General features: G+C 53.0%; 1 protein-coding gene across 1 annotated transcript in view; it reads right to left on the bottom strand.

Annotated features, from left to right (window-relative positions):
* The window catches only part of PIK3C2B (phosphatidylinositol-4-phosphate 3-kinase catalytic subunit type 2 beta), a 39512-nt gene extending 18798 nt beyond the window's left edge, over positions 1-20714 (bottom strand). The window contains exons 1-15 of the mRNA XM_059996159.1: positions 19758-20714; positions 16477-16577; positions 15734-15888; positions 15398-15518; positions 12372-12483; positions 12141-12220; positions 11696-11759; positions 10076-10222; positions 9401-9434; positions 8381-8576; positions 7148-7270; positions 3543-3710; positions 2871-2982; positions 1571-1713; positions 81-269 (exon numbers count right to left, since the gene is read on the bottom strand). Coding sequence (XP_059852142.1) covers positions 81-269; positions 1571-1713; positions 2871-2982; positions 3543-3710; positions 7148-7270; positions 8381-8576; positions 9401-9434; positions 10076-10222; positions 11696-11759; positions 12141-12220; positions 12372-12483; positions 15398-15518; positions 15734-15888; positions 16477-16577; positions 19758-20690 — 2678 coding nt within the window. The 5' untranslated portion in view covers positions 20691-20714. The remainder of the gene's footprint in view (positions 1-80; positions 270-1570; positions 1714-2870; positions 2983-3542; positions 3711-7147; positions 7271-8380; positions 8577-9400; positions 9435-10075; positions 10223-11695; positions 11760-12140; positions 12221-12371; positions 12484-15397; positions 15519-15733; positions 15889-16476; positions 16578-19757) is intronic.
* Positions 20715-26674: the final 5960 nt, after the last annotated feature.

Genomic DNA, 26674 nt, shown 5'->3' with positions numbered 1-26674 from the left:
GGCCAGGTCAGTGATGGGCAGTGCCAAGCCCTGGCTTCTGGAAGGACACGTGGTCAGGAAAGGTAGGTGTTACAACTCACGTGGCATGCAGGAGCCCCAGGGCATCCTGGTGGTTCATGTGGGTCCACTGCTTCAGGAGAGCGTAGATGTCGGGCAGGCAAGCCCACTCCCAGCTGGGGGCGCTAGCGAGCACCAGGGGGAGTGAGCTCACCTCCGAGTGGCAATAATACCGCTTCTCCCACAGGCTCTTTTTGTCAGCATCAGTGAGCCTGGGGGTGGAAGTGGTAGGGGGAGGTGAGAGAGACAGCAGAGTCAGCCAGAGGGTAAGGTACTCACGCTCCAAGAGAATGCGACACACTCCAGTTCAGTAGTTGCCAGACTTCGCTGCATGTTACAATCACCTGAGGAGCTTTATAAACGCCTCTTGTCCAGGCTACACCCAAAACCAATTAAGTCAGAATGTCTGGGGAAGGCAGGCATCGGTAATTTTAAAAATATCCCTAAGTGACTGCAATGTGTGAAGCGAACTCTGGGAGCCAGGGTCCAAATGGCATCTTTGATCCTTGACTCAGGGACATCTCACACCAAGGCAGCATGCAGGGGCCAAGGGCACCGAATTCGCGACCCCTCCTGAGGATGCCCTTCGGGCATCATTCCCAAGTAGAGCCACCAGAGGGCAGTGGTCCCCACTGCTCAGGGTCTGGGCAGCTGAGAGGCCTCCTGGGGCTTCCTGGGGCCAGCTGGAGGTTTTATAGGACCTGCAGCTAATTGGGCCTTGCCTGAGATCAGGTGTCTAATGGGAGAAGGGAGCTCAGGGGCTGATGAAGCAAGGGGTCAGCAGAGGAATGGGGGCAGGGGAGGTCTGCCGTCACTCGGTGATTCTGGCTGCCCTGGGTGAGACACGAGGGAGAGAGATGAGCCCCATCTCTCTCATTTCCCCCAACCGCCACATGCAAGGGCCATGCAGGAGCCAGAGAGGTATAGGAGAGAGCAGGCCGGGGAGGAGCCCAGATCCCACCAGCTCCTCCAGCCTCTTCAACCCTGGTGAGACAGGCAGCCCCAAGGATGAGATCAGCTTGGACTCGCTTACCCCTGACAGCTGCCAGCTTGCCTTGACACCTGATCCTTTTTGGAAAGTGACAGGGCCAGAGAAATGCAAAGGCTGTGGGTGTGGAAGGGGCAGGAGGTGGGGGCAGGGTGGTAAGCATAACGCCCAGCTGCCCCAATGGACAGCAAATAGTACACAGCTTATCTGGGGGTGGGGCAAAGCTCTGGTCCTCTTGGCAAGCTGATTCTGGGCCAAGTCCCCATCGTGGGGATGGGTGTTCCCAGATCTAACATCCTGACTGTGAGCTCTCCACTTTGCCTAAGGTCAGCTCATGAAAAACGTCTGGGGGCTGCAGAGCCCTCTCTCCACCACTTCCTGCCTAGGCGGCAGTGCCCACCCTATCCCACCTTGACTCCCAAAGCAGGAGGACAGGGACCTGCTGGGAGGTAAGAGAAGGTCAGTTAGAACTCGAGAGACTTAGTAGAGGCCCGAGTCACACATGGGGGTTGCCCTGGGCCTCACCAGTACAGGGACTCCTTCTGCATGATGTTTTTAAGCACGTGTTGGTCTTCCTCCCGGAGGCTGCCAAACTCATAGCGGGGGCTGAACTTGTCTCCAGCGGGGCTGGTGAACTTGATGTCGAAGGCTGAGGTGGGAAAGTCAATCTGGGAGATGACATCAGGGAAGTGAGGAGAGAGAACAGGAAGCTGGGTGGGGCTGCCACCTACCTGGGTCTCCAGCTCTTCTTTTACCCACCAGCCTTCCTGCCTCCCTTCCTCCCTCCCTTACCCTCAGATTCTTTGTCTGTAAAATAACCTTGTTGGACTTGGTGATCGCTAAAGTCCCTTCCAGCTATAACTTCCAGCGAAAAATGAGAAGGAAACAGAGAGAGAGAAAGAAAAACGGTCAAGTGAGGAAGAGGTTGGGCTGAGATGCATCTAGGTGAGGGGACTGGCCCCAGGCCAAACTCTGAACAGAAGCGTCATTAGGCTGAGCCACTGGGAGCCTCACGCCGAGGTTGGGGAGCCTTCAGTGTGGTCTTGGAGGGCACTACTGCCTGATGGAAAGTGGGACCACATGCCAGGTGAGAGCTCTGCCAACTCTGAAGCCTGCAACGCTGGGTTCCCTTGCTCTCTGCTGCCATGTTCATCCTTCTAAAATGGATGTCAGAGCTCAGGGAGCCAGTCCTCAAAGGGAGTTCCACATTCTTTCATTCAAGAAATGTTTATTGAACCCTAATATGTACCGAACATTGTTCTGGGCCCTGGGCACAGAGTAGCAAATAAGACAGATAAAAACGCCTGCCTCTTGGAGCTTTCATTCTGTATCCACTTTGATATTCCATATTCCGTACCAAAGCATCTCATGACCACAAGAAAAGGAACCAGAAACGGTAACTAGACCTTGGACCTGACCAGCTCCTCCTCCTGTCCCCAGAGAATGGGTCCACCCCACTAGAGCACTGAGTGGCTGTGGGGAGGGCTTCCGCATGGGCCCCAAGAGGGGATGGCTCAGATTAGTAATATTAGGGTTCAATATAAGGAACTCTGAAGAGCTGAGCCCTGGTTGGCAAGGGTCTCAGACCCTGCCTTCAGGCTCCTTGAAATCAGCTAACCTCAAGGAGACGGGACATAGCTTCCGTAGAACTTGCCCTCCCACTCCGGGTCTAACCATGTTCACCTAGTTGCTTCAGTCTCATCATCCCACGCGCAAAGTTCCGCACTTTCTCCTACTGCCCCAGCCCAAACCTCAAAGGGAAAACATGGAGCCAACTCTGGAGTGGTCCTGATGGGTCGGTGGGAGGGAGAGGCTGGGGTCTCACCTGCAGGATGACACTATCTGGCTGATGGAAATTAGGTGCACTCCAACGGGTACTGGGGCTTTCCTGTGTTGCTGGCCATAAGCCCAGAAGCTTCCGGCCACAGGTCAGGACTCTAAGGAGGATGGAAGGTGGGATAAGCCAACAAACCCAGTCGCTAAGGAGATGGTTCTCCTCCCGCTCTCCCTATCCAAAACTCTGCCTTTTCTGCTTGAAGCCACTGCCCAACTCCTCTCTCTCATTCTCCCCCACAGACCACGACCTTCTCTTTCTTCCAAGTCCTACAAAAACCCACCCCCTCCAGGAAGCCTTCCTAAACTAACCACACCCTCCCTGGTCTGGGTGACCTGGTGGCAGGGATGCCTTCATGACGTAGAGAGCTGGACTGGATGACCTCTAAGGTCCTTCCAATGACAAGACCAGATGACGCTGCCTGAGCATGCATGTCCATGCCCCTTCCCACCAGTCCTGCCCAGTAGCTCTTGATTACATTAACTGTGCTGGCCACCAGTCCTGTGCCTTGGTCCTCTCCACCAGGGCTGGGACCCTCTGGACTCTGCCGGTGAGCCCCACCTGGCCAACCTGCCCAAGGGGCATTGGCCCATGCAGCGGCCAGGCCTCTCTCTCCCTATCCCCTCCTCCCTGCCAAGGCCAAGCTGCCCTGGGCCCACATACTGCCTGAAGTTGAAGAGCGGAGCAGTGACCCAGCCCAGGGCTTCGGGCACCCGCCGCTGCTTATTGGACTCCGAGGAACTCCCGGGTGGGGGGATGGGCAGAGCATAGAGAGTGGCACACAGCAGGGTCTCCCGAGGCAACCGGTTCACCTGCACAGGGAAGCAGATCCTAGGGAGGACAGGAAACCAAATCAGGAAGCGGCACCCCTGTGGCTTCCAGGGCCAGGTGGCCCAGGAAGTCAAGATGAGGCTGAGAACTTGGCCTCCCGATATGCTCCCTGGGTAAGCCTTCCTGCAGAACCAGGACAGATCCCAAACTGCAGGCAAAACCTCCACTCGATGCCTGCAGGAGCACAGTCTATATGTCTTTGCAGCCTCTTGGCAGAGTAAGACAAACATCCTCTGATTTTGAGGCTACCCACAGTGACCAGACAGAACTCACTTGGCCAGGGCCACCTAGAGTTCAGGTGTCTACATGCCCCATACCGTCAGCCATACTCCTTCCCTTGTTTTAGGATTTCTGCAGAGTCACCGAGAAGCTGCTCCTTTTGACAATCCTTCTCCACTGAACAATCCCCAACCCTCCCCCACCTCTTTCGGTTGAGAGCAGCCTGGAAGCGGCAGCATGATCTCCGCCTTCAGCGCACCCTCCCCCACGGCCCTCCCACCTGTCTGTCCTCCCGTGTCCCCTTCTTCTCCTAACCCACTGGACGCAAATAGTTTGTTCTCACCCCGAAACATTTTCAAAGCCAAAGGGATAAAAAGAAGGGGCTCCTCTGAGTCCCTGGGTGGTGAGAAAGCAAACTGGCGGGGCCCAAAGAACTGACACCGAAGCCCTTGCCAGCACCCAAGCCCAGATAGTCTCTCCCGTGCTCCCACGCCTGAATCACACCCGGCTACTCCCTCCAAGTTCAGGATAAGGACCTGGGGTGGGGTGGGTGGAGAGGGGAGGGGAGCTGTGGGAAGAGGGAGGACCCACATTACCTTTCGGGGCAGCTGTCCCTGGGAAAAGTCCATACTGTCACACCCTTCTGGCCAGCCCAGGGCCCAGCAGCTTTTATGCCAGAGGGCACAGAGGCGGGGCGGCCACCCCCAAGGTTAGCAGTTTCATGATGAAGCAGCCTCCCTCCACCGCTGCCCCTCACTCCTCCAGGGGAATCTCCACGTAAGTGAGGCACTCTCTCCTTCCCGCCAGACTGGCAGGGCCCTGCTCTGTCCCAGCTGCCTCTACCATGGGGGCCCACAGCTATAATTAGGACCCCGCCAGCAGCCAGCGTGCACGCCAGGCCAGGACTTGGCTACGGTGGCAGAGCGAGGCTGCTGGGCCTATTTTGAGAGTTAGCTGACCCCATGCTGCTACAGTGAGGGAGACAATCAGCTGACCCCACAGCAAAGAGGAGACGGAGTTGGCCCTGATCCCTTTCTTTTCACCCAAAAAGCGGCTTCCAGCTGGGCATCCAGAGGAAAAGAGAGTGAGGAACCTTTCTAGCTGAAACTATAATGGCTAGAACCAACCAAGGGCCCCTTCTCCTCAGCCCTTGGGTATAGCTGGTATTCTAAAACCTCCCCCATGGACCTTCACCTGGGGTGAGTCAGGACAACCGGTAGGTTAGCTGTAGCCCTGAACTTCCTCCCTTCTGCAACCCATTCCTCAACAGTGCATCACAGGGGCTGACTCCTCCGGGCAGCATTCCTGGGATGTGCCGGTTCCAGTCCTGGTTCTGCCTCTCACAACCTTGGGCAACTACTCACACCTCTGCACCTCAGCTTCCTCATCAGTGAAAAGGGGAACATGGCTTCACTTGTGTGATGTGTGTATATACTGGGTGCTTTTTGCTATGTGACACTGTGGTTACTGCACTGGAACGGAGCTATATACATTTAGTACTTTCATGCACAAACATCCCCATGTGTCAGTCACTGTGCCAGTCACTTGGAACAGAGAAACCAGAACTGAGAGAGCTCAGAACACAACAAAGATGATAAAGAAGAAAGCATTTATCGTGTACTAGGTACTGTGCCAAGTACTTTACTTGCAGTGTCTCAACTGCTCTCAAACAACCCTATAGGGTAGGCCCTATTACCGTGTCCTTTTTGGGTTGAATGACCTGCCCAAGGTTGCACCTACGGTGAGAAGGAGAGGATGGTGGCACCCAAAGCCTACACTGTACTGCCTCCTCCCACATGCCTTGGTCTTGATCACGAAGGTGCCACGGGGCATCTGGAGGGGCAGCGCTGACATGACACCCTCCACAAGGCTCTAGGAAGGATAGCAGCCCTATGGGATTTGAGGCGGAGATTCAGACAGGGAGTAGAATGAGACCACAGAGCAGGCAGCTTGAGGTGGGACATGCTGGGCTGCTTCCACACCTCTGATACTCCGTGGGGAAGGGGTCTAAGGCTCATTGTGAGGTCTGCCTGGGCTGGAGCGCTATAAAGCACGTAGTAATTGAGGCCAGAGAATCCCAAGGGGATGGTGAAATTCGGGAGCCGTTTAATGTAGCCATCCTCAGCCTCCAAGGAGTCTCTCCTGCTCTGGTGATTGTTTAATTAAAGGACTTCATTTATACCTTTATTGCTCTAAGAATCATAAACGTGTGAAGACAGGAGAAAAGGTCTGCCTCTCCCGTTGGCCGTCTGTAAAATGGCCCACCTCTCCCCGGATTTCCACAGACTCTCCATCCACCTATTTTGGTATCCTTGGCCTCCCCAAGGACCCTCCTCAATCTCTTTAACCTGCACTCCAAATACTGAATTTGCAGCTCTGCTTTGCACATAAGGACTCAGAGATAAGTCAGTCTGGGAAAGTGAAGCTGCGGGGAGCAAACAAGGTGCTTGCTGACTGTCTGGAGGGAGGACGGAGCAGCACAGAAAAGGCACGAGGCACACAGGCTCCTGCAATGTCACCATCGAGGCACCCTGGCCTCCATTTCCTTCCTGTTTTGCTTGGCTGATGCCTACCTTCCGGACAGCAAATTACTGTTAATAAACGGTGGTTAATACTATCTTGTGCTTGTGTTTTCATGTTTCTATTTATAACCTGTCTTACCTCATTTCCGTGCCACAACTGCCTCTGAGTTAAACAAATGTCCCCATTTTACAGTTTGAGAAACTGAGGCCCAAAGAGGCCAGAGAGAACATACGACTAGAGACAGACCTAGAAATAGAGCCTTATTCCTATAGCTCTAAGCCCATTAGTCTTCCCTCTAGGCAGCCTGCCCTTCCAGATCTATAAGGGAGAAAGAAACCATGGTGCCATCTCCCTCTTCCATGAGAACTGTAGGAAGAAGGGAGAAGATGAGACTCCCTCAGACTAGTTAAACCTTTTAAGGGAGACAAGATCAAAACAATGAATTATTATTAAAACTAATGTTTATATGGTCCTTCATGGTTTACAACAAGCCTTTATGGATACTTCTCATTGGAAACTCATAACAACTTGAGAGGTAGAAATTACACTTGTCCCCATTTAAGATAGGGAAGTGGAGTCTCAAGAGTCTGAATGGCTTGTTTGGTTAGGGTTCGTGACAGAGCCTGGTTTAATCTGGGCATTCAGGAGGCTGAGAGGGTCTGCAGTGGGCACTGGAGCCTGGCGGGAGGTCTTACTGCTGGTCCCAGATGATGAGGTGGAAGAGGTACTTGGAGAAGTGAACCCTTCGGGTCCGCAGGGGGCTGCACAGCTCCTTGCCGCCATGGCTGAGGGAGCAGGAGAGGTAGAACTCTTCATAGCTACAAGAGAAAGGGCGTAGGTCAGGACACTCAGCTCCCAGACCTCATCGCAGTCACCCAAACTATGCCAAACACCATTTCCCCTGTAAGACTCTTGATCTGTGGGACTGGAACGTGGGGTCAAGGGACAGGACAGCCAAATCGGGTTCGCGGAAGTGTGCTCCGGGAAAAGCAACTGGATCTGGATCTCTCTGCCCAGTTTCAGGTTCCATGCTGAGCCCTCGGTTTTTCTCCCTTCTTTATTGGGAAGCAGCCATGCAGCCTCCTCCTTAGAACCAGCTCCAGCCCATGGGGTGTCCGGGGGCACGCCTGCGCACGTGCGCATGCGCAGGTGAGAAGCGTGGGGGATGAAAAACGACATATGCTGAAATGAATGCCAACACATGGGAGTCCCTGCAGCTCGTGACAGGTGCCTGACAGAAGAGGTCAGAGAAGGCCCTGGTTTCCCAGGCTGCCTCCTTTGTTCTCCGCCAATCGCCCAGAGGAATACATTAAGTGAGGAACAAAGAGAGAAGGGGAAGGGAGGGGGAGGGGGTGTGGGAAGAGGCGGGGGGGGGGGGGGGGGGGGGGTTTGGGGGGGGTGGGGGGGGTGGGGAGGGGGTCGGGTGAAGCCAAAGGCCTATTCCCCCAGGCCTGGGATGCTGGGAGACCCTGAGAGGAGCTCAGGATTACCAAGTTAACGTCCTCCTCCACCCACCCTTGCAGGCCTAGGGAACTCCAGACAAAGGGTCATCTCCCACCTCCCCGCCCCCTCCCATTGTCCATCTGCAGGGGAGTGCAGTCATTGGCCGTGAGGCATGCACTCAGATCTGGGAAGCGGCCATCTGTCGCAGCGTCTCCATCAGCTGGCCTTGGATGGGAGGGGGCAGGGATGCCTAGGCAGCCATCGCTGAGAGGGAGTGACAAGATCTGACCGCTGCTGCCTTTTCTCTCTCCTCTGGGATGTCCCAGCCCGTCAGTCTCCCTCTCAGTGGGTTCATCCCCTCAGCCACAGCGCACCATAATGCCACGGATCCTAAATTTAGGACAGTGGGGTCACATGCGGACAGGAAAAGCCACCTGAAGTCTAACTCAGCTTGCTCCCTATAGGCCATTCAGCCCAGTGCTCACCTGGTAGCCCAGATGATGGGGATACGGTGGGTGGCATAGACCGTAAAGGCCAGGGGCCCAGAAAAATGGCAGGCCTCCTGGACCAGATCATGCTTGTGGCTCCCGTGCACCGCTGTCTGGAAGTCTGCATTGAACGTGTTGCAGTACAGCTCCACCAGGTCCAAGATGGCAGCTGTCAGGGCTTCCACAACCTTCTCTGTGAAAGGAAGGGGATAGAAGGAAGAATAGTGGGGCTTCAACAAGCCCCATCTTATTGTCATGGCACTGGCTAAGGTGGGATACCCTCGGACAGTAGTCCCCAAATGCCAGTCACCCATCTGTGATGAAGCAGGAGCACGTCACGAGCTTCTCGTAAAATGACAGATCCTCAGTTTTAAAATTGTCCTTATTTTTACGTATTGCTACTTATTTAGTGTAAAATGTCCTTTCTTTTAGGAAGTAGTGGGAATAATAGTTACCAGTTACTTAAAAGAAGTCATTGCTTAGTAAAATAAAAACTGATAATTCTATGTTGGTCCCCAAAATAATGCTTTTTGGTCCACGAAATCTGAAACACTGGGAATCACTGACCAAGAATCCTAGAGAAACGAGCTCTGTAGGGCAACATTCTGCTTGCAAGACTTAAGGGGGAATCCTAGGGAAAAATTCTTTATCACCATCTCCCCAGGCCCCTTCAAAGTTGGAAACACAGGGGTTAGGAGCTCACAACCTACCCAAGTGAAAGTTTTTCCATCTGGAACCCAGGGCTAACTCTGCCCCACCACGCCTACCCTCACACTTACACCGCCTCATCACCATCTCCCAGGGACACCACAGGAATAACTAGTAAAAATAACTAGAAAACATTTTGTGGAAAGAAATGTGCTCTCCAGCTGCGTCCACGCCTCATATAGGAAAACACATACACACACAGAGGCAGACCTGGACCCATAAATCAAAGGGGCCAGGGAGAAAAAGGAATCTGGGCAGAGACTGCAGTTTTCAGCTGCCCCTTCTGGATGAAGAGAGCAGCTCCCTTACCTCGGTTTTCCCTCACAGCCAAGACGGTGGGATCCTATTGGGGAAAAAGGAGAGGGAGGGGAGCTTCAGGGCCATGGCCTTTTCCGTCACAGCTGGAAGAAGGGCTTTTCACAGCTGTGCTCATCTGGACCAGACTGGACCGAAATTTGAGGAGCAGAGTTTCCCCAGGGAGGATAGAGTAACAGTTTGTACCAGATTCGTGTGATGGGACAGTGAACCAGACCAAGGATAAAATCACCGTGTCCACCCAAATGAAACACGCCAGCCCTCAGGCTACCCCACTACAGATCACAGCACCTATCGTGCTGGCTGGCCCCGTCTGCACAGCACACAGCCCCCATTGCGGAGTCCCAAATCCCCGGCTCGGGGCAGATTTTGGTCTTGCACCCTGCTGGGTATGAAAACTGGCAGGCAGCGCCGCAGTGACTGTGAACAAAGCCTCTGCTGGCCTGGGATCCCGGCAGTCAGTCCCGGGGGGAGATCCTAGCCCACTCTCATCCTCAGCAAGAGGTGACAGACTTGGCAGCTATCTCCCCAAAACTCTGTGACTGAATGTTCAAACATAAAAGATGGAGGTTGAGAGAAGAGCCTTTTAGTAAGTGGACACCTAGTCACCTGGTTTCCGGGGAATTTTCCTCTCCTCCTTCCCCACGCTAGTGCTCTGGGCCCCGTTACCTTCTGAATTTTAGGCTTCATTCGGGAAGGGCAGGGGGGCAGCTGGTTGAGAGCGTTGGTGATCTCAGGGGTTTCCACAGCGGCTAGGGCGTTGCAGATGGCCTTGACAGACTGGACCACCCTGTCGGCCTTCAGTGGAAAGTCGCCCTGTGGGAGGCGGCCTAGTGAGGCTGGCAGGCTAGCACTCAACCTCCAGCACCCACAGTGTTGAAGGAATGAGCCGGCAGGAGTAGCGGCCTATGACTCTCAGGAGTAACCAGTGGAATCCATGCTTTATTTTCAAACATCCAGCATTAGTGAACCACACACAGCTCCTGCTGAATTAAAGGAGCCAAGCCCACGTTCCCCAGCGCTTTCAGCCATGCTGCCTGAACTCCTCTTATTCCCAGCCTCCCTCTGTCCGCTACAGTCTGCTTATACTATACAAACACATGCAGGGTCTCCCCCAGAGACATGCAGTTTTAATAAAATCAATCCACAGGGACTAGCAGGGGGACCAAAGAGATCACACTGAGGGCCCACTTGCCCACGCAGCCTTATTTCTCCTACTACTGTCAAGAATGTCCAGATGGGTCTCATCTCAGACCATGGCCATGCCCTGCCCTCTGCACTTTGGCTCCTGCAGTTTTCTCATTTGGAATCCCCTTACCTGTCCTACCCTGACTACCTAAGTAAATGCAAATCACGGACCAGCTAAACTCCACCCTCCTTCCCCAAGCCTTCCCTGGACAGTTCCCCTCTCTAACACTCTCCAAGAGCCCCTGATTAACTCATTACCAACCTGTTCTGTCTACTAATAGCTTTACGTTACTATTCCATTTTTCTGGCAGGAACACAAGCCCCTGAAGGCTAAGACAATTCTTATGCTTCTCCATCCACAGTAGCCATTAACAGAGGGCCAGACTAGTGCAAAAAAAGGTGTTCAGAGAACTCCCCTCTCATCACAGTAAATTTTCAAGCAGAGGCTGCTAGAGAAGGGATTCTGGTAGTCGGTGGAGGGCTGAGCTAGATACAAAGCTGAACTCTCCCAAAAGGATGTAACCACTATAACAGGATCAGTGAGACAGGGATTGTTTTTGAAGGTCACTGTCTGATTTTCTTCAACTTCACGACATGTGGAGCAAATGTTTATTCTCATGGTTTTGAGGCTTAAAACTCCATGTGAATCCACGTAAGGAGAGTCCTGGCCCTTCCCTACCTTTGGGACCCTCTACCTCTGACGATTTTCCACCTGTGACACCAGCACATCAGAACCTCTCAAATCAGGGGTTCCTGGGCCCTGCTCACAGGACGCACACTCCAGTGCACGCTCAAGTTCAGCAGCAGGGCGACAGCTCTATGTCCCTTAGCTTTGAAGATGCCCTACTCCAGAGATAGGATCAGGGCATGGTTCCTGACCTACTTCTACAGAGGAGCACAACCCTTCTATACACACTGGCCAGCTGCCCAAGAGCTGGCAGTCGTGGTTTGCCCATGTGCTAGGGGAATGAAAAAAAGTGCTCTGCTAATAGATTTTCAGTATCTACTCCAGATCCCCAGTGTGAGCTGATCCCAGGAGGACGGGAGGAGAGGAAGGGAGGAGCGTTGGGCAGCTGGGCCAGCCCCAGAATTTGTACTCACATCAGCCAACAGGAAGGCATCCACCTCATTGTGGTAAGTGTCAAACAGAAGACTCAGGGCCTGCCTGGGGAGTTGGGGACAGGGAAAGGTCATAGAAGATGTCAGAACAGACCCAGTGTACTGGAAGACCCATCCTCTCCCTCCTTCTCCACAGCTCAGGAATCAGACTCTGGCTTAAAGGGGTTCCCACTCTTCCCTTAGGTCCCATGAAGACTGAAGGCCGGCAAGTCCTTTCTAGTTGGCTACCTTCTACCTGGAGAATGTGGCAAAGGACTAGAGGGAAGAGATGTCACATACCCTGAAGTGGGGATCTTCTCCTCTAAGACTCTTGGGCCCCAACACCTGCAAGAACCCCTGGCCCTGGCATAAAGGCAAGCAAGGGTATCTGCTAGGGTCCCCTCACGGTTCGGGCTTGGGCCACATCCGAGATGGTGCCCACTCTCACCTGCTGATGGTCTGCTTGACCGGCCTCTCTTGCAGATGGATGAGGTAGTTCAAGGTGGAGGGGCTCTGGTCATCATTCACCTGTGTAAGAAGTGCCCTATTCAGAGAAGGGTGGTGCCTGTATCACAGCGCAGTGCTACTGCCCCATGTCCGCCCAAGGTATTCCATATCACCCTCTGCCCACTACCTCCCCATCCCCACGCAGCCATCAGCCTCCCCACCACACACGAACCGTCCGGGCCAGGTCACCGCGTACAGCTTTCTGCTCCATCAGCTGTAGCCGAATGTCGATGTCAAACTTTCGACAGTATTGAATATACTCGTGGCTGCCCAGGGCGTGCTTGCTGGTGGGACAGGGGGACAAGGCCATTAGCATTCTGGGGGCTCACTGGGACTTTCAAGGGAAATGCATACCTTAGCCTCAGGGAGAGAGAAACAGGAGGAAGGGGGAGGAAAGGTGAAGGGGGAGTATACCTGTCATGTACCCCTACCTTAGCTCTTAGGAGATGTCACGGTAGAGCTTGGGGAAAGAAACAGAGGTCTGTCTAAAGAAATGCCACCTATTACATTTAACCCTTGGTCTGTAAAAACAATGACTTTCCTAGGTATTTATTACCATTATCACTGGTTCACTCTAGGGGCGGGAACTTCTGGAGGGAGTGGAGAACAAAGAGATTTCTCAGGGGCAGTGTTTAAACCCCATCCTCTTGGCTTTGGTACACAGGACACAAAAGAAGCCAGCCTGTGCTCAGGCTTGGGTGTGGAGCTCAATGGGTGACACTATCCCCCCAACACTGTGATCCTAAGTCTCACATCCCCCACCATGACCAACTGGGTGCTGGGACCAACCAACCAAAGCCACCAAGATTCCAGGTCTATCATCCCTAACCCACCAAAGTGCTGCTTCTCACCTCCCTCTGTGGCTCCTGCGATGGTGAATAACAAGGTAAATCTCTACAGACTACCAGCATGCTATTCCCACTGCTCAGGTGAGACCCCCGCCCCACCCCCAAGTTTCAGAGAAGGCGGCTTAGGGAGTCCCTCGGTGATCCAGCCCCTTCCTCCCTCCAGATCACACCTTAGGCAGAAAGGAAGCCGAGGAGAAGGGGCAGGCTGAGTCCCACTTGCAGGCCAGCACTGCAGGCCTGGGCCATGTCCCAGCAGCTGGGTAACAGAAGCCGGAAAGGGACTTCCTTCCTCAGCAGAGCTGGGAATCTAGGCCAGAAATGGAGAGGAAAGGAGCAAAGCATAGGGCTCTGTGCAGAAGCCAGCAGAGGTGCCTGGGCCGGAGGCCAGTCGAGTCCAGCTAGGACGTAAGTGGGTTTTCCACATCCGGAGGCGCCAAGCCTCTGATTTAGACCCCAACCTGCTAAGACTGAGCTGCAGTCAAAACCTGGGGGTGGGAGAGGCTGGGCTGTGGGGTGGGGCTGGTAGGAGTGCCCTGGGAGGAAGGAAGAGTACGTCAGGGGTGGGGGAGGTGGCAGGAAACCCAACCCTCCCCGGGGACTGTCTCAAGGTTCTTATCTGAGAGCAGCCTGCATCCTGGACCCGCCACTCCCCCTCAGCGTCAGTCCCTTTTCTAAGCAAGGGTAGGAAACACAGGGCCTCCTTGGGAACTAGCAGCTTTCTGGAACCCCCAGAGGGTCCTTTCCACCCCCAACCCAAGGCAGCTATCTTGTGCTCAGGGGTCTGGGCTTTTCTGTTGCGTGGGAGGGAAGAGAAGAGCCTTGGTGGAGGAGGGGGCTCCTGGACCAAGAGTGATGGACACAGGTCCCCCAGGGACTTGCTTGACCTTCTCTGTGGAAGGCCTTCCTCTGTGTGCATTCAAGTTAGAGTGGGAGAGGCATGACCCTAGGACCAACAATCCTTCTCCACCTTGCCTGGAACACTCCACCTGAGTCTTGGCAAGATGTCAGAAGCTGACGGCTTATCTACCACCTCTGGACTTGGGGGCTCAAGGACTAGGGGGCTGCAAGGGAAATGACAGTACCCATCTAATCCGCATCCTCTCTTTGGACTGGTCCTTCCCTGGGAATATTTACTGATCGCTCGTTGGGTGATCCTCATATTTAACCCTTGCTACATTGTACAGAAGCAGCTGAGGGTCAGAGCTCCACAACGATCAAGTGGCAGCTGGAACCCAAACCAGCTGCGTTGATGTGACCCATTATGCCCCTTGCTCCCTTACAACAGTGGCAGGTGCTCTGCGCCAGGAGCCCCTGAATCTGGGGCCCCCTCTATTCCCCTAGGGGAGAGCGATACACATTTGAACTGTGCTCCCTGGAGGTGTGCCACGTAGGGCCCTGCCCCCTTCTTTTCTCTCAGTTTTCCAGTTGAGGGCACAGAGGCCAGGAAGGGCCCACAATATCCCTAAGGTTAAAGAAACCAGCCAAGAACTGCTCTAGCCATAGATCAACCATCCTTGCATCTAGACCTGCATATAAGAGAAAGAGCAAGTGGTGGCCCTCATCACGCACCCCTCAGACCTGAGATACCGGCCTCTCCTCCCCCGCTCCCAAGATCTGCTTCACCAAGTGGCCAGTAGGCAACTGGAAGCTTAGGGAGGAAAGCAGCTCTCTTTATTTCCTTATCTGCTGGCCTCTGGCTGACTCTACAGCCTGCCACACAGCTGTACCACCTGAGGGGTCCAGTCCCCCTTCCCACCACCCCAGCACCCCAGAGTCCCAGGGCAGTGGAAAGGGGATTGCTGCCACTGGATGCAGAGGAGCTGGAGGCGAGCCTTTGGTAAGGAGCATAACCAGCTGCACATGCCAGTGGGGGAAAGGCTTGTCAGCAGGGGAAGGGGGAGGAGAGAGCAACTGGGATTTTTACCGCTAGTTCCACAGGGCGCTTCTGCCCAGTCCTCTTCCAGCCCTTGGCCATAAAGACCCCACACATAATCTAGGGCGGGAGAAGCTACCCCACACAGTTCCCCCGCCCCCACACACACATCCCTCCACACGCAGAAGTCTGCAAGCAGATACGACTTAGTCTTTGTCTAATCCCAGTTCCAAGCTCTTTCCACAGCAGATTTGGCCCAGGAAGCCAGCCAACCCCGCTGGAAGACCGAGCTCCTGGGGGAAGTACGACGTGGCTGACAGTATGCCCAGAAAGCAGGAGTCCTGACTGTGGGATTGGCAGGGAGCTGCCAGCCCCAGGCCTCGAGCCCAGCACCACCCCGGTGAAGCCCCCTCAGAAGCCTACTACCTAGAAGGCAGGTGCCACTTCCTGCCCGCTTGTCCCCACCAGTGCACTCACTTCTGCAGGAATTCCTCCAGCCCACAGGGCTTTAGCACGAAGTCACCCACATCGACACCCCTCAGTTCATCATGGGTATAGCACAGGGTCTGGTAAATGAGCAAGTCTACAGTGGAGGAACCTGCAAGGGGAGAGGCAGGGGAAGCAATGAGGGGGGGCACTGGGGCAGGCGGGGTTCATCCCGATCCCGTCCCCCAGAGCCATCAACAACCAGATAAAGCAGGCAAACACACAGTTTGGGGTTGGGAATCGACGGCAAAAGACCCCACACAGTCAAAACACCGTCACCCCTGCCCCACCTTTAGGGATGCTCACACCGACTCCCCACTAACTTACAGTTGCAGGTAAAAGTGAGCGGCTCCCGCAGGCTGTCACACAACACGGTCACCTTCAGGTTAACCTCATCCCCGAGGTGCTCTGGGCTTGGGGTGACAGTGCTCCAGACATACCCAGTGAGGGAGTAGTCTTGGACATCAGAGCCAGATCGGAGGCTGTGCAGGAAGAGAGGGAGAAGGACCGTCGCTGTGCCTTCAGAAGAGAATGGTCAACAAGAGGCCTGCTGGGACCTCCCGTCCTGAGGCCCAAGGACCCCTCTGTCCCCACTCAGCCCGTGGGTCTGTGGGCCAGGATGGGGGCAGTGGGGAAGCAGCTGGGGGAAACCCTGTTCTTGATACATCTGTTACAGTTGCAAAATGTTTCCCAAGCTGAGTTGAACATTAAGGATAGTTTTAAAACCACACAGCTTTCCACGGAAAAATTTTCCACTTCCTTTCTCTTTTAGCCCCAGATAAGATTACACTCTTATCTCCATCTGGGGTGTGTTTGTTCCTAAAGGCAACTGAGCCTGAAGTGATTGGAACAATTTGACTGTTAGATCGAGGTTTCCTGAATTTTGTCCAAAGTGTGAAACTTCTAAGATTCCAAAAAGCCTGCAAATACCAGTTGCAGGAAGCATCCCATAGTTGTAAATTGAGATGTATTAAATATGGCTCTTCTTCCTCCCTAGAAAGTTCTGAAAGGGGTGACTCTCCTCCCCAGCGCCCACAACCCTCCCCAACCCCCCAGTCTTTAACTCTTACATATCCAGCATGTGGCAGAATGCAGCAACTTCCTCATCTCTCTCCTCTGAGACCTCAAACAACTCATGGCCATTGGCGATGGCGTGGGGCCGGGAGCCCACCTTTAAGAGAAGAGCAACTTACTCAGTGCCTTTTCCCTCATGCCATCCCCTTCCCACAGGCTCCTAGGCCTAAACTCTTAAACTCTAGGTGTAAAGACTTTCCAGTGAAAGGGGCATAAAAAAACATGTGGGAAATCCAGGAATATATTTATCTGCCGTCCTGGCAGACCAAGAGCCAAGGTGAAAGAGTGCTTGATGCCTTAGCTGAGTCTGGAAGCCTGGGTGGGATGGACATGAGTGTGGCCGAACCTCCTTCCCGAGAGGCCAGTGTCTAATAAGCTCAACCCTGCAGGTCAGGTGGTTCCCGGCACGCTGGGCCGTGGGGCTGGCTTTCTGGGGGATGCTCCCAGAGGCGTGGAGGGGAGCTGAGCAGACAGCTGTTGTTCCCCGTCCCACCACTGAGGCCAGAGCAAGGGGTTGCCCAAACCGTCCCCAGGGAAGCTGAGCCCTGGGCAAAGCTCCAACATCCACAGTAAGCCCCAGGGACCCAACTCAGAGAGAGACCGAGAGACTGTGAATGGAGGCAATGACTCAGACACATGTGCGTTCCCAGTAAGCACTACTTGAGGAAGAGAGCGTCAAAGCAGCTTTCTGGGCAGGAAAGAACCGGGAAGAAGGCTTAGCTCCTCCTGGCTCTCAAGTCTTCTGGTCCCCAAGAGCTGGAATGTCAGGAAGCCTTCCTGGGCCCCACTTCCTGTCCAAGAACATGTGTGTGCTGGTGGGGTTCTCACAGACAAGACCTCAAACTGTCTCCCACCACAGAGCTGTTTTCAGTCACCCATGAGGAGTTCTAAAGCAGCCCTCGAACAAGGCCTGCAGCACAGCCGCAGGGAGGAGCTGGTGCGTGGCAGGTTTCGGCCTGCCTGCCCAGAGCCACCAGGGAGGCCACTGCAAGGGAGTGAGGTGACAGCTCTGACAGAGGGCCGGCCTGCATCCGGTAAAGGCGGATACTTCCGGGGAGCCAGTGTGCACACACGCAACGCCTCACCTCTCAGCCTCCCCCTGGCTATTCTCCTGTCCTCCTCGCCCCCTCGGGGCAGATGGCAGCAACTGAGCTCCTCATTTGAATATCCAGATTGTTTCCTCTGAGTGACCCTCTCTCATTGGCCTTGCTCCCCTGGGTGAGCATGGAGCGGGTGCAGAGAGGGGAGGGTAGCCGTGGGGGCAGTTGGCATGGGAGGCCCTGGCTCTGCCAAGTTCATGCCTGTGTCCCAGTCAAAACAATAGTACCACTGTCAGCAGCTAACCCACAAAAGTGAGAGCGATAGAGAGAGCAACAGAGACAGACAGAGACAGAGAGACAGCAAGAGGAGGGGAAGGCAGGAGAGTGGAGAACAGAGGGGTGGCTGAAGGCCACTTTCATGCCTTTCAGTACCACTCACTGGCTCCATAAGAAAACAAAAGCCACTTACGTTTGCCCTGCTGGCAGGCCCTGATGGCATCGCCCGATGCTGGCTGGGGGGATCTGCAGGGCAGAGGCTGGCAGCAGGGGTACCAGGCTGGCATTTGGAGCCAACCATTTCCTTAGCTGGCTCCACAGGCCTGGGATAAGGTGGGTCCCTCCGGCTGGAAGCCCGGCGAAGGCGGGGCGGTGGTATGGGTCGAGAGCCCAAGGGGCCGCCCCTCCCAGCGGGATGAGCCCCCGCACCAAGCTGGGGTGGGGAAGACCAAGGCCGCATTTCCCCCTAAGAACTGGCAAGGGCTTTTTGCTTTGCCCTAGCTTCTTCAAGGAGACTCTGGACCAAGCTCCCTCCCAGAACTCTGATAACACACAGGGGATGGGGGAAGGGCGAGGGAGTGGGGGGGAAGCAGGAGAGCGAGCCACAGAGATGACCACCTACCAGGGTGGCCTGCCGCTGCGCAAGCAGGCCCAGCTGTGCAGAACAGAATCTCCCTGTCCCTATAAATAGCAGGAACAGCCCCACCTCTCAGAGCAAGTCCTTTAAAAAGCCCTGCGCTCTAGAGCTGTGACTTAACCCAGGAGCTGCCTCTGCTCTGGGCGACTCTCTTAGCCGAAGCACAGGAAGGAAGGACCACGTGGCTTTTCCAGAGTTGTGAAGGATCCCAACTGCTGGGACACAAGGTGGGAAAGCCCCAGTGTCCCTTAGACAATGGATAAGGAGGAAACAGGGAGGGAATGAGGTGGAAAGCTGTCAGGACAGAACTCATCAGCCACAGGGGTGCCTCTTGACTCCCCTGGGGTCAGGGTTTCCAAGTGCAAAACACAAAGCAGGCTTCAGGTCCCGCCCATGGAGATGTTGCTGACACTTTTTAAACCAGAAAAAGATCAAAGCTGCCCTGGAACCTACGCCATGCTTCTGTGCAGAGAGTTTTCTATTTTATACTATATACCGATAAAAGTGAAATAATTACTGTCATACTGCACACTTTTTTCTTAACATTTTCACCGTGAAAAGAGACGGATGATGGGGAGGATTGCACAACGGTGGGAATGTACTTAATGCCACTGAACTGTATACTTACAGTTGGTTAAGATAGTAAATTTTATGGTATGTATATTTTATCACAATGAGAGAGATGTGCGGGGGCACACACACGAGGACAGGGAGGAGAGAGACAGAGGGGGAGAGACAAAGGGAGGGAGAGAGACAGAGGGAGTGACGCAGAGAGAGCCAGCGAGCTAGCGAGTGAGAACAATGGAGCTTTGGGATGAGACACAGCAGGGCTAGCCACTGCGGATCATTAGGCAGGGCTGCTGAGGGGTCTGGACCAGGGTCTGGGACTTAGTGAGCACTAAACATCGGTTAGTATCATGACGGAACCTCATCACCACGCAGCATTTTTGGCAGAGCAGAAAGTCAGAAAGCAGAAGGAACCCACCCCAGTGCACAAGGCCATTCGGCCATGCCGTCAACAGTGTATCCCCTCATCCCAGTTCTGTCCTTATATCACGAAGTGGGTATTCCAAAACGCCTGCCCCCAGAAGGACCATTTGGCCAAGATACACAAAACTAGCCCTGAAAAGGAGCCTTCTCTATTAGTGTCCCTCTTCCCTCCCCCACCACGGCCCGGGGGCCCAATGTCAGAAGCAGAGGGCAGGAGAGGACTGAAGGGGTGAGTGTGGAGCAGATTGTGGTTTGGACAGCAAAGAAGAAAGGGGGACTCTATTTCTGAATGACAAGGGGAAAGGGGACAGAAGAAACATAATCAGGTCCTCACCGGAGCTGCAGAAATCTGGAGGTTCTTGCCAGATGTCCCATTTTTCCGGTTGGCGTAGCGGGAGGTGTAGGTGCGGGGGGGCACCTGAGGGGGCATGGTCTTGCTCCGGGCCACAGGTTTTCCAGGAGTGTCCTTGCCAAAGTTCAGGAGTCCCCGGCCCTCCTTCCAGCCCCTGGTGGCGTCCCGCAGCATCTCTGCATCATAGGTTGACTTCAAGTTGAGCCGTGTAATGGCATCATTGATACCGTCGTAGTCCATGGACCCCAGTAGGCGCCCTGGACCCCCACCTCCCAGCTCCTCTTCCTCTTCTAGGAGCTGATGCCCCAGCAGTTTGCCTGGAGGTTGTTCGACCAAAGAAAAAGTGTTGATGTCATTGGGCCGGGAGATCTTGGAGGATGAGGGGGACCCCTTTCTGGGAGGCAGGGGAGGAGTGTCCCAGATACAGACTCGGGGAGGCAGAGGAGGTGGGGACAGTTTCTTCAAAGAGTCGTCTGTGTCTCCCAGTCCTGGGGACAAAGAGAGCCCCCTATCTGAACCATCAAAAATGTAGAGATAGTCTCCGGCCAGGGAGGCTTTGGGCCAGGGATCTGGGCCAGGCTGGGAGCCCTGGGAGGTAGAGTGGTTGGGCAGCCCTTCCTGTGGGGAGAGCGAGTTGTAATTGAGGGTAGGGTCAGAGCCAGAGAGACCACGTAAGAGCTTGAGGTCCTTCCGCCTTCCCGCTGGCTTGCTGTAGAAGTCTAGGACAGGCTCATCCCAGCTGATGAGAGAGGGGTCTGTGCTCTGCTTGGCTCTGCTTTCCTCCTTGTCGTGCCGAAGCCGGGACAGAGCATCATACTCCATCTGCAGGGCTTCGGCCATGGCCAGCTCTTTGCGGCTGATGCCCACAGACTCCAGTGACTTCCAGTGATCCCCACTGCCCTGAGTCGAAGACATGGTGAGGATGGGGGACAGAGGAAACAAGGAAGTCTTCTACTTCCTGGCAATGTCAGTTCTGCAGGGTTGTGGCATGGTGTCTGGGCCCCTGCAAGTGAGGAGGAAAAATATCAATCATTCAGTCACAAAAAGAGACGTGTCAATAATCTGATTGGGTGACATAATCTGGGCCACTGCCTGTTTCCTGAGTGCCTACACAGATGGAGAGAAACAGAAAGATGGAGAAAAAAAGAGATACCAAGACAACTTTATTTATCTGTTACATCCATCTACCCTTCCATTCATCTATACATGTTTCCATTTCTGGTCCCTAAATCCCATCCTCATCTCGCTCACAGGTACCCCGAAGAAAGAAGGAGGCACCTTGTATCAGCTAAGAGGAAAAGATGGAGACAAGGGCTCTTCAGTCAATTTAAAGAGGACGGCTCTCCAACGTGGATGGACCTAGAGATTATCATACTAAGCGAAGTAAGTCAGACAGAGAAAGACAAATACCATATGATATCACTTATATGTGGAATCTAAAATATGACACAAAGGAACATATCTATTAAACAGAAACAGACTCACAGACATAGAAAACAGACTTGTGGTTGCCAAGGGGGGCACGGGTCGGGGGAGGTTTGGGAGTATGGGATTAGCAGATGCAAACTATTATATATAGGATGAATAAACAACAAGGTCCTACTGTTATAGCACAGGGAACTATCGTCAGTATCCTGTGATTAACCATAAGGAAAAAAAATATGAAAAGGAATATATATATGTATACCTGAGTCACTTTGCTGTATAGCAGAAATTAACACATTGTAAATCAACTATACCTCAATAAAAAATTTTTTTTAATAAAATAAATAAAGAGGACAGCTCTCACATACTGCTGGTGGGGAACCTTAAATGGTACAACCACTTTGGGAAATAGGCAGCTTCTTGAAAAGGTAAGCATCCACCTACCATATGACTCAACTATCCCACTCCTAATTACTTACCCAAGAAAAATGAAAGTATATGTCCACACAAAGACTTGTATATGAATATCCACAGCAGTCTTATTTGTAACATCAAAAAACTGGAGACACGATTCACTTTGTTATAAAGCAGAAACTAACACACCATTGTAAAGCAATTATACTCCAATAAAGATATAAAAAAACAAAACAAACAAAACTGGAGACAACCTAATGTCCATCAGCAGGTGAATGGATTAAAAAAAATATGATAGGTCCACACAACTGAATACTACTCAGCAACAAAATGGAATTAATTATTGACATATGCAATAACATGAATGAATGTCAAAATAACTATGTTGAGTAAAAGAAGTCAGAGTATGAGTGTGTAGGATTCCATTTATATAAAATTCTGGAAAATGAAAACTAATCTACAGTGACAGGAAGCCGATTGGTGGCTCTCTGGGAAGGGGTGGAAAGAGGGTTACAAAGGAGCACAAGGACACTTTGGGGACGAGGAAAATGTTCACTGTCTTGATTGTGGTTTCACGGGTATATACATATGTCAAAATTTATCAAGTTGCACACTTTACATATGTACAGTTTATTATATGTCAACTATACCTCAATAAAGCTATAAATGAAAAGTACAACAAAGCCCTATGAAACAGCTACTCTGACTGCACTAAGATCCTCCCCAAATGCACCGATATGAGTCAATAAAACAAAGTCTGCCAACAGGTGAGACCCGGGCACCTGATGGAGTACAGGTGTGCCGAAATACTGATTTCCCTCAGCCCTTAGGAAGCCAGACAGGCAGAGAACACCCGCCACCTGCCAGCCGGCTGCCTCTGGCCACGAGCAGCCCCTTCATTCACTCCAGTGTTGGTACCCTTTTCCTTTAGAAGCCGTGACTGAAGGCACGGTTGCAACGACAAGGCGAGCTGGCCCAGTGGTTCTCAACCCTGGCTGCACATTCGAAACCCTGGGGGAATTTTTTAAAAGTACTGAAGCCCAGGTACTCTCAAGAGATTCTGATTTAATTGGTCTGCAGTAGGGCAGTGGTATTTTTTTAAACTCCCCAGGAGATTCTACTCTGTAGCTGAAGCTGAGAACCATGGACCTGTGTGTGTGTGTGTTTCAGATTAGGTTGGGGCAGGCGATTGTTTAGTAAGTGGTTTCTGACCCTTCTCACCAGCAGCTGCGAAGTTCACGATTGCATAAAATTATCAAAAATCCTTCATTTTATTGTACTGTTACCCAGCAGGTAACAAACATGTGAAGCACGTCCTTCCTCATGACTAGAAAATTGAAAGCATCAATAGGGAAAAAGTTCAGACAGATTCGTGGGTGGTAAGTTCCATCAGACCCCAAAGGAGTTAGGACAAGAGTATCCCTCAACCTGAGGTGCCCCTCCAGGATCCTGGGGCACCCATCAGGCACAGGCTGGCTCAGTGAGTCTTAGGAAGTATTTTCCCCAAAATGGAATAGCCCAAGCCCAGCTTCAGGGCATAAGAAAGCTGCTCTCTGCTGATTTCTCTGCCTGTTGAGTTTCTCCACGCTTCAACAGCTCCTTATAGATCACTTTTTATCCACAGAGGGTAAGAGGGAGTCTTGCTATTTAAAATTCAAAGGAATTGGATGCGCAGATGAAGATACCCAGAACTTGGCTGCCCAGAGTTGGGAAACTGGGCCCAGGAAAAGGAGGGCCTAGTACTTTCGATGGGAGACACAAGATAAATGCTCAAAGGTGAACTGAGATTAAGCCTTTTAATCCAGAGAACAACTGTATTTTCAGCCCCAAGCTGGGACAAGCAGAGTAGTAACACTGGCCTTAGCCAGGCACCACTGTGAAGAGAAAAACCGAGGCCATTGGAAATAATCTCTCTCGCTTTCCTGCCTCTCTTCCCTACTAACTTAACCACACTTGCATTTGGCCTCCCTTCCTTTTTTCCTTTTTTATTTATTTTATTTATTTTTTGGCTGCGCTGGGTCTTCATTGCCGTGCGCGCTTTCTCTAGTTGCGGCGACCGGGGGCTACTCTTCGTTGCAGTGCGCGGGCTTCTCATTGCAGTGGCTTCTCTTGTTGTGGAGCGCAGGCTCTAGGCGCGCGGGCTTCAGTAGTTGTGACGCATGGGCTCAGTAGTTGTGGCTCGCGGGCTCTAGAGCGCAGGCTCAGTAGTTGTGGCACATGGGCTTAGTTGCTCCGCGGCATGTGGGATCTTCCCGGATCAGGGCTCAAACCCGTGTCCCCTATATTGGTGGGTGGATTCTTAACCACTGTGCCCCCAGGGAACTTCCTGGCCTCCCCTTCTTCCTTTTGGTCTCAGGGAAAGCAGGTCCCCGCTTCCCACTGAGGTAGAAGCCTCCAGAGCCTCCAGGGCGCTTGCCCCACACACTGGATCTCCTCTAGGCTGATGCTCCACCAACCTCCCTTCCCTCTCCTGTACTTTCACCTCTTCTCCTTAACTGGGTCTCTCTCTTCAGCACATAAACATGATCAAGCTTCTTCTAGCCTTAAAAAGAAAAAGAAGAAGGAAAACCAGAACCCTACACCCTAAGCACCTTCTCTTGCCTTTCTGTCCTTCAGCTCATACTCTCCCTGTTCTTCCTTCCCTTCCCAGTCAAGCTTCACAGAAGACACACGATGTTTCTCAATTCTCCCTTATTTACTCTTCAACTCACTGTAATCTAAAACTTCTGCCCTCAACATTACACTAAAATGCCCCAACAACAATGCCCAGGCCACCCAGAAATGCCTGGGCAGACAGGCATTTCTATCTGCCCAGACGTTGCTGCTGCACTTGGCTCTCAGACCATTCCCTTCTTCCTTACATCCTCCACCCCCTGGCTTCCATGACACTACTCTCTCATGTTCTCCACCTCTGTCATTGTCCTCCTCTTCCTTTGTCCACCCCTGACATATTGGTGTTGGCTCAGGACTCTATTCTCAGCCTCTGTTAATGTGACAACCCCACTGGGCAGTCTCATCTGTTCTCCCACTCACATCACGTGCGTGTTGATGATTCCAAATGTGTGTCTCCCCCGTCAAGGTGATATGCCCACCCATGTCTCAAACCCCAGATGTCCAAAACTGAACTATCACCTTCTTATCTCCTTCCCACAACCTTCTCCTCCTTCCTGGTTCCCCATCTGGGTGAAAGGCACTATCCAGTTACCCAAGCTAGGAACCCGACGGTCATCCTGGATTCCTCCTTCCTTTTCACCCTATATCCAATCACCAAGCCTGCCAACTTTTCCTCTTAATACTTCCCAAATCTAGTCCTTCCTTCTATGCTAACTGCTGCTGCCCTAATTAAACCCGTATTTTCTCCCACTTGGGCTATTACAATAGCCTTCAAACAATCCTTCCTCCTCCTAATCTTTCCTTCTCTAAAGCTTGCTCCCCAGAGCAGTCAGAGGGCTCTTTCTAAAGTGTAAATCTGATCATCTCACTCTGCTTAAACCCCTTCAAAGGCTCTCTATTTGATTCCTTTACAAGGCCTTTATCACCAGCCCCCATCTCCCTCTCATCTCCAACCATTCAGAACCACGCAGTTGATACCTCCGTGATTTCGTGCAGTACCTTCCTGCTCCAGGGCACGCCCTTCCCAACTGCCAACGCTCTTTGCCTATGTGATTCTAACTGCTCAGACTTTGCTCTGACATCAAGTTCTTCAAGAAGCCCTCTCTGAACCTCCAGATTCAACAATGTGCCCCACCTTCACGCTCCCAATAGCAACCTGTATATACCTCAAATATCATCTTGAAACATTTTATTCAAAATTAAATGTGTATGGGGCTTCCCTGGTGGTGCAGTGGTTGAGAGTCCGCCTGCCGATGCAGGGGACACGGATTCGTGCCCCGGTCCGGGAAGATCCCACATGCCGCGGAGCGGCTGGGCCTGTGAGCCATGGCCGCTGAGCCTGCGCGTCCGCAGCCTGTGCTCCACAATGGGAGAGGCCACAACAGTGAGAGGCCCACGTACCGCAAAAAAAAAAAAAATTAAATGTGTATGAATCTGTCATCTCCCACCAAGATCCTCAAGTTCCAAAATCACCTCATTTCCACTGAGGAAAATGTACTTCAACTGGGATATAAGGGTAGAGCTTTCTGGTGGTAAGAATTCTCAGACATAGAGATGTGTGATCAGGATGCAGGTGGGGTCCTTCCCTGGGGATCCTTCAAAAGTAGGACTGGGTTTCAACTAACAGGACCAGGTTTGGCATCTGTAAATGCAGGTGGGTAGATAGACAAGACCCCCACAGAAAGTGCCTTCCAGCCCTGGGATTCTTTGATTCTGACCTATTGATTCCCTTCAGTCACATTTCTCAGAGGACGCCAACGTTAGCCCTGGGAGGAAAGAGAAGAAAGGCCTGAGGGGGAATTCCCTGGTGGTCCAGTGGTTAGGACTCCGCACTTTCACTGCTGAGGGCCCGGGTTCAATCCCTGATGTAGGAACTAAGATCCCACAAGCCACACGGCGCGGCTGAGGGGAAAAAAAAGAAAAGACCCGAGGGAGATCCAGCAGGCCCAGCTCCTAAGGCTCTTCCCAGACTGGAATTCAAACACGGAAAGCTGAGCCACCCCTCTCTAACCACCGGCCCCCTGGCTCCCGGCCAGGACACCACCAGACTGTCTGTCAGCTGTGCAGAGGAGGCCCAGCCCATCTTGCACCCGGGGCTATACCGGCAGCTGCACCTTCCGAAAAGTGCAGTGCTCTGCTCGCTCTGATGCTGAGGGATCCATGGTGAGGAGGCAGGACAAGCAGCATCCCCCGCAAGGCCAGAACACCAGGACCGGGAGAGCCCGCCCTAAGGTAGGGTGAAGGTTCAGGGCAGCAGCCAGGCACAGGGGAAATGCAGAGAGGGAAAGAGGAAAGGCAGGAGCAACCAGTCCCAACCACCTGCAGCTAAAGGGAGCCGGCTTCCGCCCGGAATTTCATCTTCCAGGAGGGGTGGGGATACACAAAGTATTTTAGGAATCAGAGCCTCGTGTTTCTTGCCTCCCCCATTCTCTTCCCCAGTTCAGCTC

The sequence above is a fragment of the Delphinus delphis genome, chromosome 1 (assembly GCF_949987515.2).
Source record: "Delphinus delphis chromosome 1, mDelDel1.2, whole genome shotgun sequence".
Taxonomy (NCBI): Eukaryota; Metazoa; Chordata; class Mammalia; order Artiodactyla; family Delphinidae; genus Delphinus; species Delphinus delphis.
Note: the sequence above shows the minus strand (reverse complement) of the source record. Positions and strands in the feature narration are given on the sequence as shown.